Below are 16,839 nucleotides of genomic sequence, written 5' to 3' on the forward strand. Positions count from 1 at the left end.
AATTCATTTGAAAGAGTAAATGTAAGAGAAGCATCCAAAAGTTTTTGCAAAGGAACAATAACCAAGTGGACTTTCACTACTAGCTATCAAATCATACTATAAAATTATAGAAAGTAAATCAGTAAGACATAGGCACAGGAGTACACAAATAAAGATCAGACCATAACAGAGAATCCAGATAGAGATGAATATGAAACTCTATATATAACAAAGGTAACATTTCGAATCAGGTGGATTATTCAATAAATGAGAGGGAACAGACCCTTAACTCAAAAAATACACAAGAATAATACACTCACCACCAGACGTGTGGGCACAAAACACAAGCCAAGCCAGAGATCCTCCCTGGGAGTTGATAGATGCACATATCCTCTGGGATGAATGCTCTAATATTCTTATAAACTTGGAACTACCATTAGCTATCTTTCATTTTACACAGGAGAGCTATTTAATAATGATGCCAACAAAGAGAGAAACAGATGAAGGTAACATACTGATTGACCACCTAGATCCATCTAAGAACATCTAATTTACATCTGTGGTTCTTAATATTGTCCCTACACAGCAACTTAGGAATCCAAGGAGATGGTTTTGCTAGTTACAGTAAATAGGGTAGTACCATTCGTATTTAGTAGCAAGGAAAGAGCAGTGCTAGTCACCCTGCAAGAAATGGGAGGAAAGCCAGGACCAAAAAGGAACTGTCCTCCAGCATGCAAAATTTTTAAACTTCCTGCCTGGACGTTCACTTGGGGAACATCTGTCTATAATTAACTGAGCCTAAACTCAACTCCATTTTACACAAAGTATTTCCAACTTGGTTTTAATATATACTGAATTAATTAATTAATTAATTTATTTATTTATGGCTGCACTGGGTCTTCGTTGCTGTGCGTGGGCTTTCTCTAGTTGCAGCGAGTGGTGAGCGGTGGCTACTCTTCGTTGCAAATCAAAACTACAATGAAGTATCATCTCACACCAGTCAGAATGGCCATCACCAAAAAATCTACAAACAATAAATGCTGGAGAGGATCTGGAGAAAAGGGAACCCTCTTGCACTGTTAGTGGGAATGTAAATTGATACAGCCACTATGGAGAACAGTATGGAGGTTCCTTAAAAAACTACAAATAGAACTACCATATGACCCAGCAATCCCAGTACTGGGCATATACCCTGAGAAAACCATAATTCAAAAAGAGTCATGTACAAATATGTTCATTGCACCTCTATTTACAATAGCCAGGACATGGAAGCAACCTAAGTGTCTATCAACAGATGAATGGATAAAGAAGATGCGGCACATATATACAATGGCATATTACTCAGCCATAAAAAGAAACGAAATTGAGTTATTTGTAGTGAGGTGGATGGACCTAGAGACTGTCATACAGAGTGAAGTAAGTCAGAAAGAGAAAAACAAATACAGTAGGCTAACACATATATATGGAATCTAAAAAAGAAAAAAAGGTTCTGAAGAACCTAGGGGCAGGACAGGAATAAAGATGCAGACCTAGAGAATGGAATTGAGGACACGGGGATTGGGAAGGGTAAGCTGGGACGAAGAGAGTGGCATGGACATATACACACTACCAAATGTAAAACAGATAGCTAGTGGGAAGCAGCCGCATAGCACAGGGAGATCAGCTGGGTGCTTTGTGACCACCTAGAGGGGTGGGGTAGGGAGGGTGGGAGGGAGACGCAAAAGGGAGGAGATATGGGGATATATGTATATGTATAGCTGATTCACTTTGTTATAAAGCAGAAACTAACACACTATTGTAAAGCAATTATACTCCAATAAAGATGTTAAAAAAAAAAATAGACACAGAGGTGATCCAGATACTGAAGTTACCGAAAACGGGCTTTAAATTAACTATGACTAGTATGTTCAAATAAAGATGGAGGATATCACCAAAGAATCTGAATCCATACAGCAATCAAATTGAAATTTTAGAAATGAAAACCATCATATCTGAAATAAGTAATTCCTCTGATAGGTTTAACAGTAGATCAAAAACAGCAGAAGATAAGACTAATGATACTGAAGGTGGGTCAATAGAAAATACCCAAAATGAAGTACAGAGAAAAAAAGAATTAAAAATACGGAAAGACAGATTCTCATAAACATACAAAAATATATAAACAAGAAGGAGTGTTCAATGCACTATAGTTTATAATGATGAAAAAAGAAAATCTAAAAGCTCTCCAATGTTCATCATTAGGGAATTGTCTAAATTAATTACCATACATTCATAAGATGGAATTCTATTCATGTGTTTAAATGTGACAGATCTGGCAGGTCTATAAGTAACGACATGGAAGCTCGACAAAATATCCTGCTATGTGAAGAAAATTAGATAATAAAGATACCTAATTAGATATTGTCCCTACCCCCGTGGAGCAGTGAGAAAAAACTACAACAGGTATAAACGGGTACGTAAATTGGATTTTTTATTTTCCATATAAACACAGCAAAATCCATTTTTACACATCTCTAATGGTTGGCTATTTTCTTCCTAAGTGTGTACTTAGAATGAAAATGTAATATCTGGCATTTTCTGATCCTACAGCAGGAAGTAGTCTCTACTTAAGTGGAAAAAAAAAACCCCAAACAGCTAATGACTATACAGTCAATAATGTTTACACAGATAATACTGTGAAGTTTCTTTTCACAGCACATCTAAATAAGTGCAACAGAAGGACCCTATGGGGCCTTCCTGGGACAGACCCCACCATGTCCTCTGCCTGTCTCTTGTCTCTAGAAAAACTTTAGAATAAAATTAATCAGAGAAATGGGAAAATACAGAAGCAAAGGAAAGCAGTCAAACAAAACCAAACAATAGTTTAGTCGTTAAACAAAGTCAAGGACCTTTAGTTCCTCTTCAAGGGCTACAGATAATATTCTGAGCCATAGCTTTTGAGCTGTTTTGCAGATACTGAAACCCATACCAGGTGGAAGAAGTTAACTACATGATGACCAGACTGTAGCCATGACATAAGCTGCTCCATCTTAACAATTCTGAGAACTGCCCTTAAGGAAATGGGAACAAACCAACCCTGGAACTGAAGATTAACTGTACTTAAAACAATCATGATGCTGGTCAGACCACCGCATGACCAACTTCAAAATGACTGTTGGAGCTGACTGTGCTGTTCTGCACATAGCCCCCTCCCTCCACCTATACACCCCTGAAACTCCCCTTTCACAGCTCTTGCCCCCTGATCAGAAGCAGGGGAGTTGACCTTTGGACACAAGTCTGCCTTCTCCCCAGGTTGCCAGCCTCCTAAATAAAGCAACCTTTCCCTTCCTACCAACACTGGTCTCTCAAGTACTGGCTTTTGAAAGGCAAGCAGCTGAACCTGAGTTTGGTAACACAGGTAAAAGAAAAACGTAGGTCCATTCAAAGAAAACATTAAATAATAATAATGATGATGACAGAGAGGAAAAAATTCATCAATACAGTACTTAAATGACTAAAACGCAGAAAACACTGATTTAGAGCCAAAATCACTGAGTTCATGACATCCACAAAAAAGGGGTCAGGGAGGGGTGCCCATGGTTAATATATTTTACAAGCAATAGGATTAAAATCTTCAGAAGATTGCTATAACATCGTTTAATATAAAATAATGAAATAACATGCCACTTATTCTATTAGCTGAAGTAGCTAATAAAATAGCTAATTAGCAGACACTGACAGGCTGACCCCACATCCATTCTCAACAGCCTTCTCCCTTGCCACCTCCTACGACAAAGGACAGAAAAGCTAAATCCATGCTCTCCTAGCTTTCTTTACAGCTGAGTGTGGGGAGCATGTGACAAAGTACCCAGGGAATAGAATTTTCCAGGCAGGAAGTGAAGAGGTGGAAGTGGAGCAGTGAAAAAGATTTTCCTTTCCTTCAAAATATGGGACAAATAAACTGGTGCTATCCCTTTCCCCTTTCTTCCTTCCTGAAGTCCTAAGGCAGTAAGCATGAGGGAAAGATCAAGAGAATCAGAGATCCAACCCTAACACGGTTGACACACTGAACTAATTTGCTGTGACCTACCTACAGACTTGTTATGTGTAAGAAAAAAAAAGCTTGTTTGAGCCATCATTAAATCAGGTTATTTGTTGCTTGCATGTTACTAAGGTAATATGATTATCAGTAAAGGACATGTGAGAAAAGGAAGCTCATGTCTTTCTCCCACTCTTACTATCAGTTAAAGAGACAATGTAGTAGCAGAACAGACCACAATTTCCTATGGTATAAAGAGGCAAAGCAACCAAGGAGAACTGATTCAAGCTAATATCTTCACATTGATATTTTATTAATCTGGCAAGGAATTTTTGAGCAAAACATTTTAAAATTTGACCCGTCTTCTTTAACTGTACATGGCCCAGCTCAACGGCTCTGTGAGAAGAGAGTATACAGCCTAGTGCCTAAAAAATCCTAGGCATTTGGTAAATGCTAGTCACCTACGTCTCTAGTAGATTGCAGACAGGATATATGGCTGCCTAACAGCATTCATATTGTTTTTAAGCATTCATACGGTAGAACTGACAAATTAGGGTAAATCTCCCTGTTCTTATTTGACAACTAAAAAAAAAATCTTCTTGAAAGATTTTATTTCCATTAAAAGGAAACGCAGCAGAAGCTCCATTTGTCCAACTGGAAAGAAATTATCAGCTAATAATCAGAGAAACACAAGATGATCACTTTACTTAGATGTCCCAACTCTCTTATTAATTTAAGGGCTGTGAACAAGGGCTGCTACCTAAAATGCTTAGATCCAATTTCTCTGGCCAAACTGAGATTATTTGATCAACAAAATGAATAATGATTAAAACAAAATGCATGAGTCTGGGCTAAAATAAGTAGACAGATAAGGTAGGGCAAGGAGAGAGAAAAACTTTTTTTTTTTTTAACAACAGATTGTGTAATAGCTGTAGAAAGAATCAAAGAAATAGAAAATCATTATTGTATAACCATTATAGTAATAATTCAGGCAAGAATCATCAATGGAGTCTAATATCATTAGGTAAAAAGCTATTAGAGAACCAGATATTTACTCAATCTCCAAGTATCACCTCAGATTATATATTAATTACAAAAGAGAAAGGGCACCTTTATAAGAAAAATTTGGCAGGCACTGCCTTAACCAAATGGTCAAACTTAACATCACCCATGATGGGTCAAGCTGACATCATGTGCACCCTCTGTTGTGATACACCGAGAAGGATACATCATTTATTTTGTATTCTTGCTCAGATATTTAATCTGAATGAAGAAACAACCAGACAAATCCAAATTAATGAACATCTTGCAAAAACCCCAAAAAACAAAAAACTTGTCTTGACTCTTCAAACTAAGGAAGGTCATGTGTGGGTTTTCCAGCTGGCAGCACGAACTAGACCCCCAGCCACGAGCAAGCATTAACCACCAGACATGTAAGCAAATAAGCCTGCAAATTCCAGTCAAGTCTTCAGCGTTAAGTCTTCTAGCTGTGGTCCCAGACATCATACAGCAAAGACAAACTATTTCCCCATACCCTATCCAAACAACTGACCCAAAGAAACTATGAGAGAGAATACATGATTATTACTGTTTTAAGTCACCAAGTTTTAGAGTAATTTGTTATGCAATAATAGATAACTAACAGAGGCTCTACTAAGGCAGAATCTCAATTTTCCTCAATAATACCTACCTCATTAGGGTTACTGGGAACATTAAATGGGCTAATGAATGTCAAGCCTGGCACAGTATGTATTCTTCATGAATGCTACCTAGTATTATAATAACTTCAATTTGTGTAGTTAGAAGTATGAATAGAAGAATGCATAAGGTGCTTTGGGGAAGCACAAAAGAAGAGCGTTTGATACAGTCCTGGGGGTCATGGGAGGCTTCCTAAATTCAGTGAAGGACTGATTAATTGGGTTAAAAAAGCAGTAGAGGTACTTCTGCCAGAGAAAACAGATTAAGAACACATATAGAAGCATGAAACAGTATGGAATATGTAGAAAACTACAAGTTTCGTATTGGTAGAATAAAAAAAAGCAAGAAGTGACCAGAAACAAGGCTACAGAAGTCGGGAGAGTTCAAAACCTCTATAAAGAGGGCCTTGTATATGAAGTTATAGACCCCATGACAATGGATTTTTAGGCAGGAAGTGATACAGATCTGAAAATTGAGGCACATAATCCTGCAAGGGTAATATGGGAGTAAATTTAAGAATGATAAAGCTTTGAAGGAGGCTAATGCAATAGTGCAGGCAAACAAGAAAAGATGTAGATATGAACTAGGGGGGAAATGGCTGGACAAAATGGGAGTTGAGAAATAGGAAAAAAAATCAGAAAGACTTAATGTTTGATTGGATGTGTATATGAGCTGGATGAGACAAAGAAAAGATTCTAGATTAATGCCTAGGTAGAGAGTGGTACTTCCAATCAAAATCAGAAATAAAGAAAAAGGATCAGGTCTGGAAGAAAAGAGTTTAGTTTCCATTTTTGTGAGTTTGTAGTACCTATGGAACATCCAAATAGAAATATCTAACAAGAGGTTATACATTCAAATCTTAAGTTAGGGAGAAAGGTCAAAAAGAAATATAGATTTGGGAGTGTTTGTATACAGGTAATTATTAGAACTGTGAGAGAACCTAATAATGGCCAGAAAATGCTTACAGAGCAGTATTCTCAACTAGAGACAATTTTGCTCCCCCAGGGGAACATCTGGCAATATCTGGAGACATTTTTGGTTGTCATAACTTTGGGGGGGGGGGTTGGTTACTGCATGTAGTAGGTAGAGGCGAGGGATGCTGCTAAAAATCCTACAACATACAGGAGAGCCCTACAGAACAAAATTATCCAGCCAAAATGTCAATAGTCCCAAAGTTAAGCAACCTTACTGAAGGGTAAGAAGAAAACCAAAATGAAGGAAACACCTTAGGAAAACAAATATATAGAAATACTAACCACAAGAAGGAGAAGTCAGAAAATAGGTAAGTCAAGAAAATATACTATCATGGAAGTCACAGAAGTAGAGAATTTCTAGAGGGAAGAAAAAGACCAAAAATGTTGAATTCAGTGAATTGGACCCATACGATAAAAATTTTAAAGTATCCACTGGGTATGTAACCAGAATAGAAGGTCACCAGGGATTTTAGTGAAAAAAGGGCCAGACTATAGTAGCAGAAGCATAATAAGAGATGAGAAAGTACACAAAATAAACATAGGCTCCCTTTAAGAAATCTTATTCAAAGGGGAAGGAAATAAGATTAGGCAGTAACTAAAGCAGTGGTTCTCAACGCTGGCTACAATCAGAATAACCGAAGGAGCTTTTAAAAATTACAAATGCTTGGACCTCACCCAGAATAATTAAATCAGAATCCCTGGGGGTAGGGCCCAGGTATCTGTATTCTAAAAAATATCCTCAGTGACACTAACGTATAGCCAAAATTGAAAACCACAGAGCTAAAGGAGGAGGGAGGGGTATAAGGGAATGGGGCAGGGAGCAGTAAAGGGGGAAAAGAGAACAGGGAGAAGAAAATGAATGAAACAAAATCCCAAAAGAAATAGGTACATGGGCCGATGGAGTTGCTTTGGCAAAAAGAAAGGATACCTCATCTCAGGAGACTGGAAGGAAAAATAAATACTGATGTCAAAGAAATTGGGCACAGGGATTTGGGGGGTTCATGCCTGAAGTCCTAATTTTTATAATGAAGAATACAAATAAGCTGCTGAGAACCACCTACTAGATAGGAAATTCAGAGACTGAAATGTAGTGATCGTTCAAAATATTTGCAGAGGGAAATGCAAATTAAAAGCACTGACAGTTTAATGGAGATTAAATGCCCTTTACCAGCTGCAGGGGCACCAGTGGGCACATTTATATGATTTTCCTCCAGCAGTACTTATCCATCGTCAAGTAAAGGAGCATGGAAAAGTGGACCACAGCACTGACTGGCAGTTTAGCGGGTGGGAGAAAAAGCACAGGATGTAAAAGTTTAGATGAACTGTAGTTGAGGAGTTCAACAACAGGGTCCAAGCCAGGTAGTAAAGGGAAAGTAATATAGATACAGTTTAACTGGCACAGGAAATGATGGATTTACCTCTGAGCACCGTAAGTTATTAAAAGTCTAAGATATCATTGGCTTTTGTCCTAGACAATCCCATTAAATCAGACTTCCCATAGTCTATAATTGTCCTAAGAAAGACTGTCTGCAACTAACTTTGAAATTTACAAAATATAAGACGAACTAATGGACAGATCAATGGATAGATATGTGATAATGTAAGTATAGTAAAATAGTAATAGTAAAATCTAGGTGTGTGGAGGGGAGGGGAGTGTAGACTCTAGAACAGCAGTGTCCAATAGGACTTTCTGAGATGATGGAAATGTTTATAAGCTGTGCTGTGAAATGTGGTGTCTACTCGATATCTGTGGCTACTGAGCACTTGAAAAGTGGCGAGTGTGACTGAGGAATTTTGAGTCTTTTTAACTTTTAATTAATTTAAATTGATATAACTACATGTGGCTAGCAGCTGCTATCTCAGTGCAGCACAAGATGCATATATCCCTGGGTTCAAGTCCTAGATTCACCATTGATCCAAGTTACCTTACTTCTCTGAGTCTTAGTTTATTCTTATATAAAATGAGAATAGCAACAATACCTACCATTTTATATGGATTAAATGAGATAAGCAGAAAAAGCATGAAGCACGATCCTACGCATACAGCAAACACTTTAGAAAAATTAGTGTTTATTATTCCTGCTAAATGGGATCCATGAGATCAAGTACCACCACCTGTTTTGCTCACCATTATATCCCCAGTATCCAGTACAAGTGTCCCAGCATAAAAGACACTCAATAAATATTTGTTGCGTGAATGTTTTGCAGAAGACTATATCATTATTAAATTTCATATTAAGTCCATTGCTCTAATCTATTGAGGTCTTTTTGAATCCTAATGTCATCCAATATATCTGCTATCCCTTTCAGTATCTTCTGAAGTTTTGACAAACATATCACTGATATATTAATCTGAAATATTAATAAAAATATTAACCAGAGACCTATATCATTAGTTTTATCATCCGTCAGTTTATCATCATCAGTAAATTATACTAGTTGAGTACAGACACTCAATTTAGCTTCATTTTCATTCTGTATATATATCCCCATCTTGTCCACAAAGGTAATAAGTATGAAAACCTTATAAAGATTAGATTATGTCAATACGTCCTTCATTGAAACTATCCTTTAAAAGAACTTAAATAACAACTTTGCACTCACCTTTCAAAAGCAGGGGATCTATCAGGACGAGTACTTCCTCGAGATCTGTATCTTTGAGTCACTGACAGCCGTGGCGGCCGACTTGGTCCCCAGAAGTCAGTGTGAGTTTGGTGACCCCTCTCATTGGCTCTATTATCTTGGTCCAGTAGACTGCTACTTAGAAAGGGTCTAAAATCTTGGAAAAACATCGTGGGGTCCAAATGGTCCCAGAACTAGTAAAAACCAGAAATAAAGCACATGTTACTGATTTTAAGAAAAGGAGAAAGAGGAAACAGGAAGAAGAAATACTGAAAAAAGAGAGGATTCACGTTTAACACTTCAAAATTCAGCAGTTCCGAATTAAAGAAATGTATACTTCTCCAATTTCATGGAGGAGAAAAGAGAAGTCTTTCAAGTATATGCACAGGGGGAAAAATTTATATACCAAGAAACTATTTCCTTCATATAGAAACAAGCCAGGACTTCCCTGGTGGCGCAGTGGTTAAGAATCCGCCTGCAAACGCAGGGGACACGGGTTCGAGCCCTGCTCCGGGAAGATCCCACATGCCACGGAGCAACTAAGCCCAGGAGCCACAACTACTGAGCCTGCATGCTGCAACTACTGAAGCCCGTGTGCCTAGAGCCTGTGCTGCGCAACAAGAGAAGCCACTGCAATGAGAAGCCCACGCACTGCACCGAAGAGTATCTGCCACTCACCGCAACTAGATAAAGCCCACAACGCAGCAATGAAGACCCAACGCTGCCAAAAATAAATTAATTAATTTAAAAACAAAAAAAGAAACAAGCCAATGTCTGGACCTTAACACTGAGCTCAGATCCACATGCCTCTGACCAGTTTCCCATACTAAAAATAAAAACTTGAGCCAAAGGTGATCATGAACTTCTGTCCTAAGCGTAGTCAACCATCTAGATCAACATTACAACTTTGTGTTTTGTAACAATGACATCCACATTTCCACCACAGAATAAAGATTAAACAAAATGGATGTATTTATACACTTGTACAAAAAAGGCAGCATCACCACAAAGTGAAGACAGGTGTCTATAAAACTCTTAACTTATAGAAGGTTCACCAGAAAGCTGTGGCAAAGCTGTGACAAAGCAGTGTAAGAATGCCTGATAAGACCATTCTATTGTACACGCTTTTTACTAAAAGGGTCTTGGTGGGGGGAGTGTTTGTTGGGTTTGGCCAAGGAATCACTAAACAAAGAGTAAATGGAAAAAAAACAAATTACCTCTGAAATAATTTAAATTTTATTTATCTGTTTATCCATCCACCTGTTGACAGGCATTTGGGTTGTTTCTAATTTTTTATTATTACAAATAGTTGCTATGAACAATTATGTACATATCTTAGAGGAGTGGAATGGCTGAATCATATGGCTGATGTATTTTTATCTTTTTTAAAAAACAGCTAGCCTGTTTTCTAAAGTGGTTGTACCATTTTTACATTCAATTTCAGTTGCTCCATAGCCTCACCAAAAGTTAATATTGTCAGTCTTAAATTTTAACCATGCTGTAAGTGGTATAGTGGTATTTCATTTTGGTGGTTTTTATTTTTTGGCCATGCCACGCGGCATGTGGGATATTAGTTCCCCAACCAGGGACTGAACCCATGCCCTCTGCAGTGGAAGCTGAGTCCTAACCACTGGACCACCAAAGAATTCCCTCATTGTGGTTTTAATTTGCAATTCCCTAATGACTAATGATGTTGAGCTTTTTTTTTTTTGCCATCTATATATCTTCTTTGGTGAAGTAGATTGTTCAAATCTTTTGCCATTTTCTGAAACTGGGTTGTTTTCTCATGATTCCATTTTAAAAGGTCTCTACATAGCCTGGATACAAGTTTTTTTTAAAAAAAAAAAATTTATTTATTTATTTATTCATTTTATTTTTGGCTGCACTGGGTCTCTAGAAAATAAATTTATTTGTTCAATAAATTAAGGAAAATTAGAATAGTTTTTTAAAAAGAATAAGAAGCACTAGAATGACTACCAGGAGCAGTGGATACTGAAAGAAAAATAAAAACAGTGCTCATCCTCAAATCAGCTCAGGGATGCCTGGAATATAAGGCTCAAAAATAAAAGGAAATTAAGAGGTTTATAATATGCTGGCTGGGAAAGAAAGGACTCTCAAAACAAATCTCAAGACTATGGGTGAGGGGTTTCCCTGGTGGCATGGTGGTTGAGAATCCGCCTGCCAATGCAGGGGACCCGGGTTCAAGACCTGGTCCAGGAAGATCCCTCAGGCTGCAAAGCAACTAAGCCCATGTGCCACAACTACTGAGCCTATGCACTAGAGCCCGCGAGCCACAACTACTGAGCCCATGTGCCACAACTACTGAAGCCCGCACACACCTAGAGCCCATGCTCCGCAACGAGAAGCCACAGCAATGAGAAGCCCGCGCACTGCCACCAAGAGTAGCCTCCACTCGCAGCCACTAGAGAAAGCCCACGCACAGCAACGAAGACCCAACGCGGCCAAAAATAAATTAAATAAATTTTTTTATAAAAGACTATGGGTGACTATGGCAAATTCCTAAATTTTATAAAAATAGAGTATTAAAATATCATTCACAAAGAAAAAAATACGATGTCCAATGCCCACCCACCCCCCAAAATGTAAACACTCTGCCATAAACAATCTCTTGGAAGGCACCTTTTCCCAAATGAGTTTAAATTTAGAGGCTATGGACTCTGGTCAACTGGCAGTCACTGAACAAAAAACTGGCAAGGCTGACACCAAGACTGTTTTCTGTTTCACTCTTCTTCCTTCAGCTACCATTGAGTTTATGTTATGGTCTTTGCTTGGCAACAGTATTACTGGTGTGAACTTAGTCACGAATGACATAAACATAGTTATTCTTTAAACAACTGTTGAAGAGCTCAGGAGTTTTACTTGATATTTCCAAATGGACTGGATGTGAGGTAGGCAGCACTGTGAAATGAGCTATTTTAACCCTTCATACTAAAAAGTGAGACAGATGAAAGATTTGGTTGAGTTAATTCAACCTTTAAGATCCCATCCAGGCTGCAGCTGCTCAAAGAACCCAAACTCTACCTGGCATTTGAGTACAAGCCCTCTGGCTGAGACTGGGAAGAACAGCAAACAGGTAAAGGATGATTTACTTGGTAAAGGAAAGTTAAAGGTTTGAAATCTTTAACTTCTTTTCACTAGGTTTTTTTTTTTTTTTTTTTTGCAGTATGCAGGCCTCTCACTGTTGTGGCCTCTCCCGTTGCGGAACACAGGCTCCGGACGCGCAGGCTCAGCGGCCATGGCTCACGGGCCTAGCCGCTCCGCGGCATGTGGGATCTTCCCGGACCGGGGCACGAACCCGTGTCCCCTGCATCGGCAGGCGGACTCTCAACCACTGCGCCACCAGGGAAGCCCTTCACTAGGTTTAATCATTTAAAATTACCATCTTTGTAGGTCAAAAACAGTAGAATATCAACACTTTTATTTATTGTAGTTCAATTTAATTTAACTTTATGTTGTTCTTCATTATCTCAGAGCTTTCTCCACAGGTCCCAGGAGCACACACAAAAGAGCATGAGCTGGTAATGGAGAGAGCCTTCATGAAGGTGGAAGTAAAACTGCCCTCAAAGCCTACTGATCTCCTCCCCTAACTACCAGAGGTACTAGTCCCAATCCCCTGCTAACTATAGACTTAAATTACTAAACCCAAAGGGGAGGAGGGAGGAATCAGAGCTTTCATGTTCACCTCTGACCTCTTCATTCATTCCTCATTACTCTTCCCTACCAGAGGAGTGATGCATCTGATTGGTGAGTGGCAAAAGGTTTTGCTAATGAGCAAACGTTTTGCTAATTCGCATTTCTCCAATGGATGGAGTTCATTTATAAGGAGGCTGCACAAATGCAAAAGAAGTGGTTCTGAGTATTTGTGCCTGCTCAGCAGCCTCTAATTCTCAAGTGGGTCATCCTGTGCAGACTTAGGATGTCCATTTGGCCACAGATCAACTGTGCTCTCCAATTTGGCTGAATAAAAACTAAATCTTTATTTCCATCTGCCTGGCGTGTATGTTTTATTTCTCAGTATGTTCTAGACGCTCAGATGGAGGGAAGAGGTATGATCAATTATCAACCATCACATATAACCAGACAGGTTTTAACACAGGATAACAGTTTAATATAGCACAGGCATGAAATAATCTGAAGTCATAAAATATATAATTCTTATAACTATGAAGAGATAAGAAAAAAGATTTATGACATAATCCTAAGTAAATTTTAAAAATCAGAAATACAATACAGTATATCCTATGATTATATCTGAAAAGTTATGAAGCATGAATGTGAGAAATGGGAAGTATTAAAAATAAATAAACAAACAAACAAATAAAGCAAAAATAAGGTAATGAGAATATGGAAGATTTTTCATTTTTAAAAAATCTTCTTAATGCTGTTACAATATTTTTCAATATCTATGCCTCAAGACAAAACCTGAAAGGAAATGTACGGCGAAAGGGGGCTCTTAAAATAGTGGGACTCCAGATGCTTTTTAATACCTTTTTTATTGCCCATTGTAATGCTGCATATGTAGCAAAACAAACTTTATTTAAATAAATATAAATCGGACTGCTCAGAGTACCCTGCCTTCTTGCATACCTGGGAGTTCTTTTTCTAGAAAGCCATCTATCTTATTTTCTGCTAATCTGAGGCAGCAGCTACAGCCGCTCTTGCACTGAAGTGATAAAACTGAGGTAAGTTGAGACCTTCCGATCAGATGTCTCACTGGCACCAGGTCATGGTCAGAAGCTTTCAAGTAGTCAATGAAACCCCTCAGATAGCCATGGGCTCCATTCCCCAGGTTATCAACAGGAACCTCAGTATAGCTATGTCCTCTCTATATACAAACTGCTAGCAACATTTCTAGATTCACTCTCCACTGACCCTCACACATCACTCATAGTTCCCATTTAACTGGCAACACTCCTCCATCCTCATACACCCTCCCTATCTCCCCCACCCCAGACCCAATTCAGAAAAAAAAATCAATACCAATTATATTAGAAATTTTGCTTGGACTAAGCCTCTTCTGATATATCTAGTATTTTAAGAATTCAGCTATTAGTAAATGCTAATTAAGAAAATAACCTCTTCATTGTACAAGCAACTCTGGCTGAAGAAAAACAGAGCAAAACTGAGCATAAGCCTTCGCCGAAATTACCAACTGAAATATAGAAAAGAAAAATAGCTTTCGTTTCCACACATAATTTTCTTTTTATTGATTGATTGATTGACTGATTTTTGGCTGCATTGGGTCTTCACTGCTGCGCATGGACTTTTTCTAGTTGCGGTGAGTGGGGGCTACTCTTCGTTGCGGTGCGCGGGCTACTTATTGCGGTGGCTTCTCTTGTTACAGAGCACGGGCTATAGGCGCGCGGGCTTCAGTAGTTCTGGCACACGGACTCAGTAGTTGTGGCTCACGGGCTCTAGAGCGCAGGCTCGGTAGTTGTAGCGCACGGGCTTAGTTGCTCTGCGGCATGTGGGATCTTCCTGGACCAGGGCTCGAAGCCATGTCCCCTGCATTGGCAGGCGGATTCTTAACCACTGTGCCACCAGGGAAGCCCTCTCCACACATAATTTTCTAAGTTTTTCCTCCAGGGACATGGGTATAAGACCTTATGGCCTATGAATACTATCTTGAGATAGCGTTTCTCACCTCTTTGCTTATCTAAATTCCACATACCCTTTAAGGCTCTAGTACTTGAAGCCTTGTTTTACCTTCTCCATGAAGGAGTTTTACCTTCTCCATGAAGTCTTAATAATGGCTAAAATTTATTAAGCGCTCACTATATGGCAGGCACACTGGCCCACACACCTGGCATGTATCAACTCACCTAATCCTCATGACAACCCTCTGAGGTAGGTATGATTATTTTCCCCAACTTATAAAGGAGAACACAGAGGCACAGAGAAATTCTAAGTAATTTTGCCCAGGTCACCTAGTCAGTAAGCAGTAGACCCAGGGTTTAAACTCAGGCAGTCTGGATCCGTGCATATCACTATGTCATTTGACCTCTTTCCTAAAGATTTTAGTCTTCCCAAAGACTGCAGCCCACCTAACCTCCCTTCTACTGTACTTGTTACATCCCCATAATAAGTTTATTATACTCTCTATACACACTTGTTTTCATATCTGTTTCATGTTTGCACTTGTCCCCAAAATAAATTATAAGTTCCTTGCTGGCAAGGCAACCATAACATTTGCTTCTTGCCCCTACTTCTAGCAGAGTGCTGGAAGTGCACTAAACATATACTTCTTAGATGATTTTTTTAAATCCCTTACAACTTCTACAGTATTAAAAGAAAATACTTTTTTTTTCTATTTTTTAAGTGCAAAATATCGTTTAAGAAGGAGAAAACTGAAATATTCAGGCATGATGACAAGGGAAAACTGGGCATAATCATGCCCTTGCTACAAACCCTTAAGAACATGAAGTCACAGGCTATGACTAAGAAAATTACTTCAACACCTGAAGGATAACTTATGCAGTCAGTGTCAGATTTAGCATTACTAAAGTTAGGAAACTGACTATATATATTTATTTTTCTTCTGAATGCATCTCCTCCTGGTGAGTCATATCTATAAAACTGACAGACCAATGTATTTCCATCTCCTAAAAGAGAACTAACACTTAAGGAAAATGAGATGAAGTCTCTTCTGATGCATATGCATAACCAGTAAGTGAAAATCTGTGTAATCAGGAATAGCATACACAAGGAAAAAAATTACTAAAACCGGAAAGGCTTCCAGGCCTGGCTAGCAGAATCAATTTTAAGTAATATTTTTCCATCCACCAAAATGAGAAAGTGGGAGTTCAAAGACATAATCTGTCTTGAATCACACTAATCAACCCATGTACCAAGGCAGTTCAGAGTTAAGCAAAAAGCTGAATGCTGGATATTAAGAAGTACCACAGGGGCTTCCCTGGTGGCGCGGTGGTCGAGAGTCCGCCTGCCGATGCAGGGGACTCGGGTTCGTGCCCCGGTCTGGGAAGATCCCACATGCCGCAGAGCGGCTGGGCCCGTGAGCCATGGCCGCTGGGCCTGCGCGTCCGAAGCCTGTGCTCCGCAACGGGACAGGCCACAACAGGGAGAGGCCTGCGTGTCACAAAAAAAAAAAAAAAAAAAAAAAAAAAAGTACCACAGACCATAAGTAAAAGAAAATACCTTAATAAAACAGGACTGTTACCCAAACATTTCATTAAGTTTCTTGACTATAAATCTAACAACAGAAGAATCTGGGGAGCTGGGAATTCCCTGGCGGTCCAGTGGTTAGGACTTGGCGCTTTCACTGCCAGGGCCCAGGTTCAATCCCTGGTTGATGAACTAAGATCCAGCAAGCTGAGCAGCAAGTCCAAAAAAATTTTTTTTAAAACCTGGGAGCTACAGGTCTTAAGATAATTTTCAGAGGATAAAGGAGAGAAGCTTAGGGTTTTATGGGTTTCTTACTGAATCCCAGTTTTCAAATACACTGCAAATACAGTTTTAATTTATACACAAATAACTACCAAAAAGTTTTGCTAGTTCTTCAGGTACTTA

The 16,839-nt window shown here is 38.9% G+C and overlaps 1 protein-coding gene across 1 annotated transcript in view; it reads right to left on the reverse strand.

Moving 5' to 3' along the window:
- Positions 1–16,839, reverse strand: part of RNF115 (ring finger protein 115) — a 62,228-nt gene that overhangs the window by 20,835 nt on the left and 24,554 nt on the right. The window contains exon 4 of the mRNA XM_032618512.1: positions 9,274–9,485. Within this exon, the coding sequence (XP_032474403.1) occupies positions 9,274–9,485 (212 nt within the window). The remainder of the gene's footprint in view (positions 1–9,273; positions 9,486–16,839) is intronic.

Source organism: Phocoena sinus, chromosome 1 (genome assembly GCF_008692025.1).
Source record: "Phocoena sinus isolate mPhoSin1 chromosome 1, mPhoSin1.pri, whole genome shotgun sequence".
Lineage (NCBI taxonomy): Eukaryota > Metazoa > Chordata > Mammalia > Artiodactyla > Phocoenidae > Phocoena > Phocoena sinus.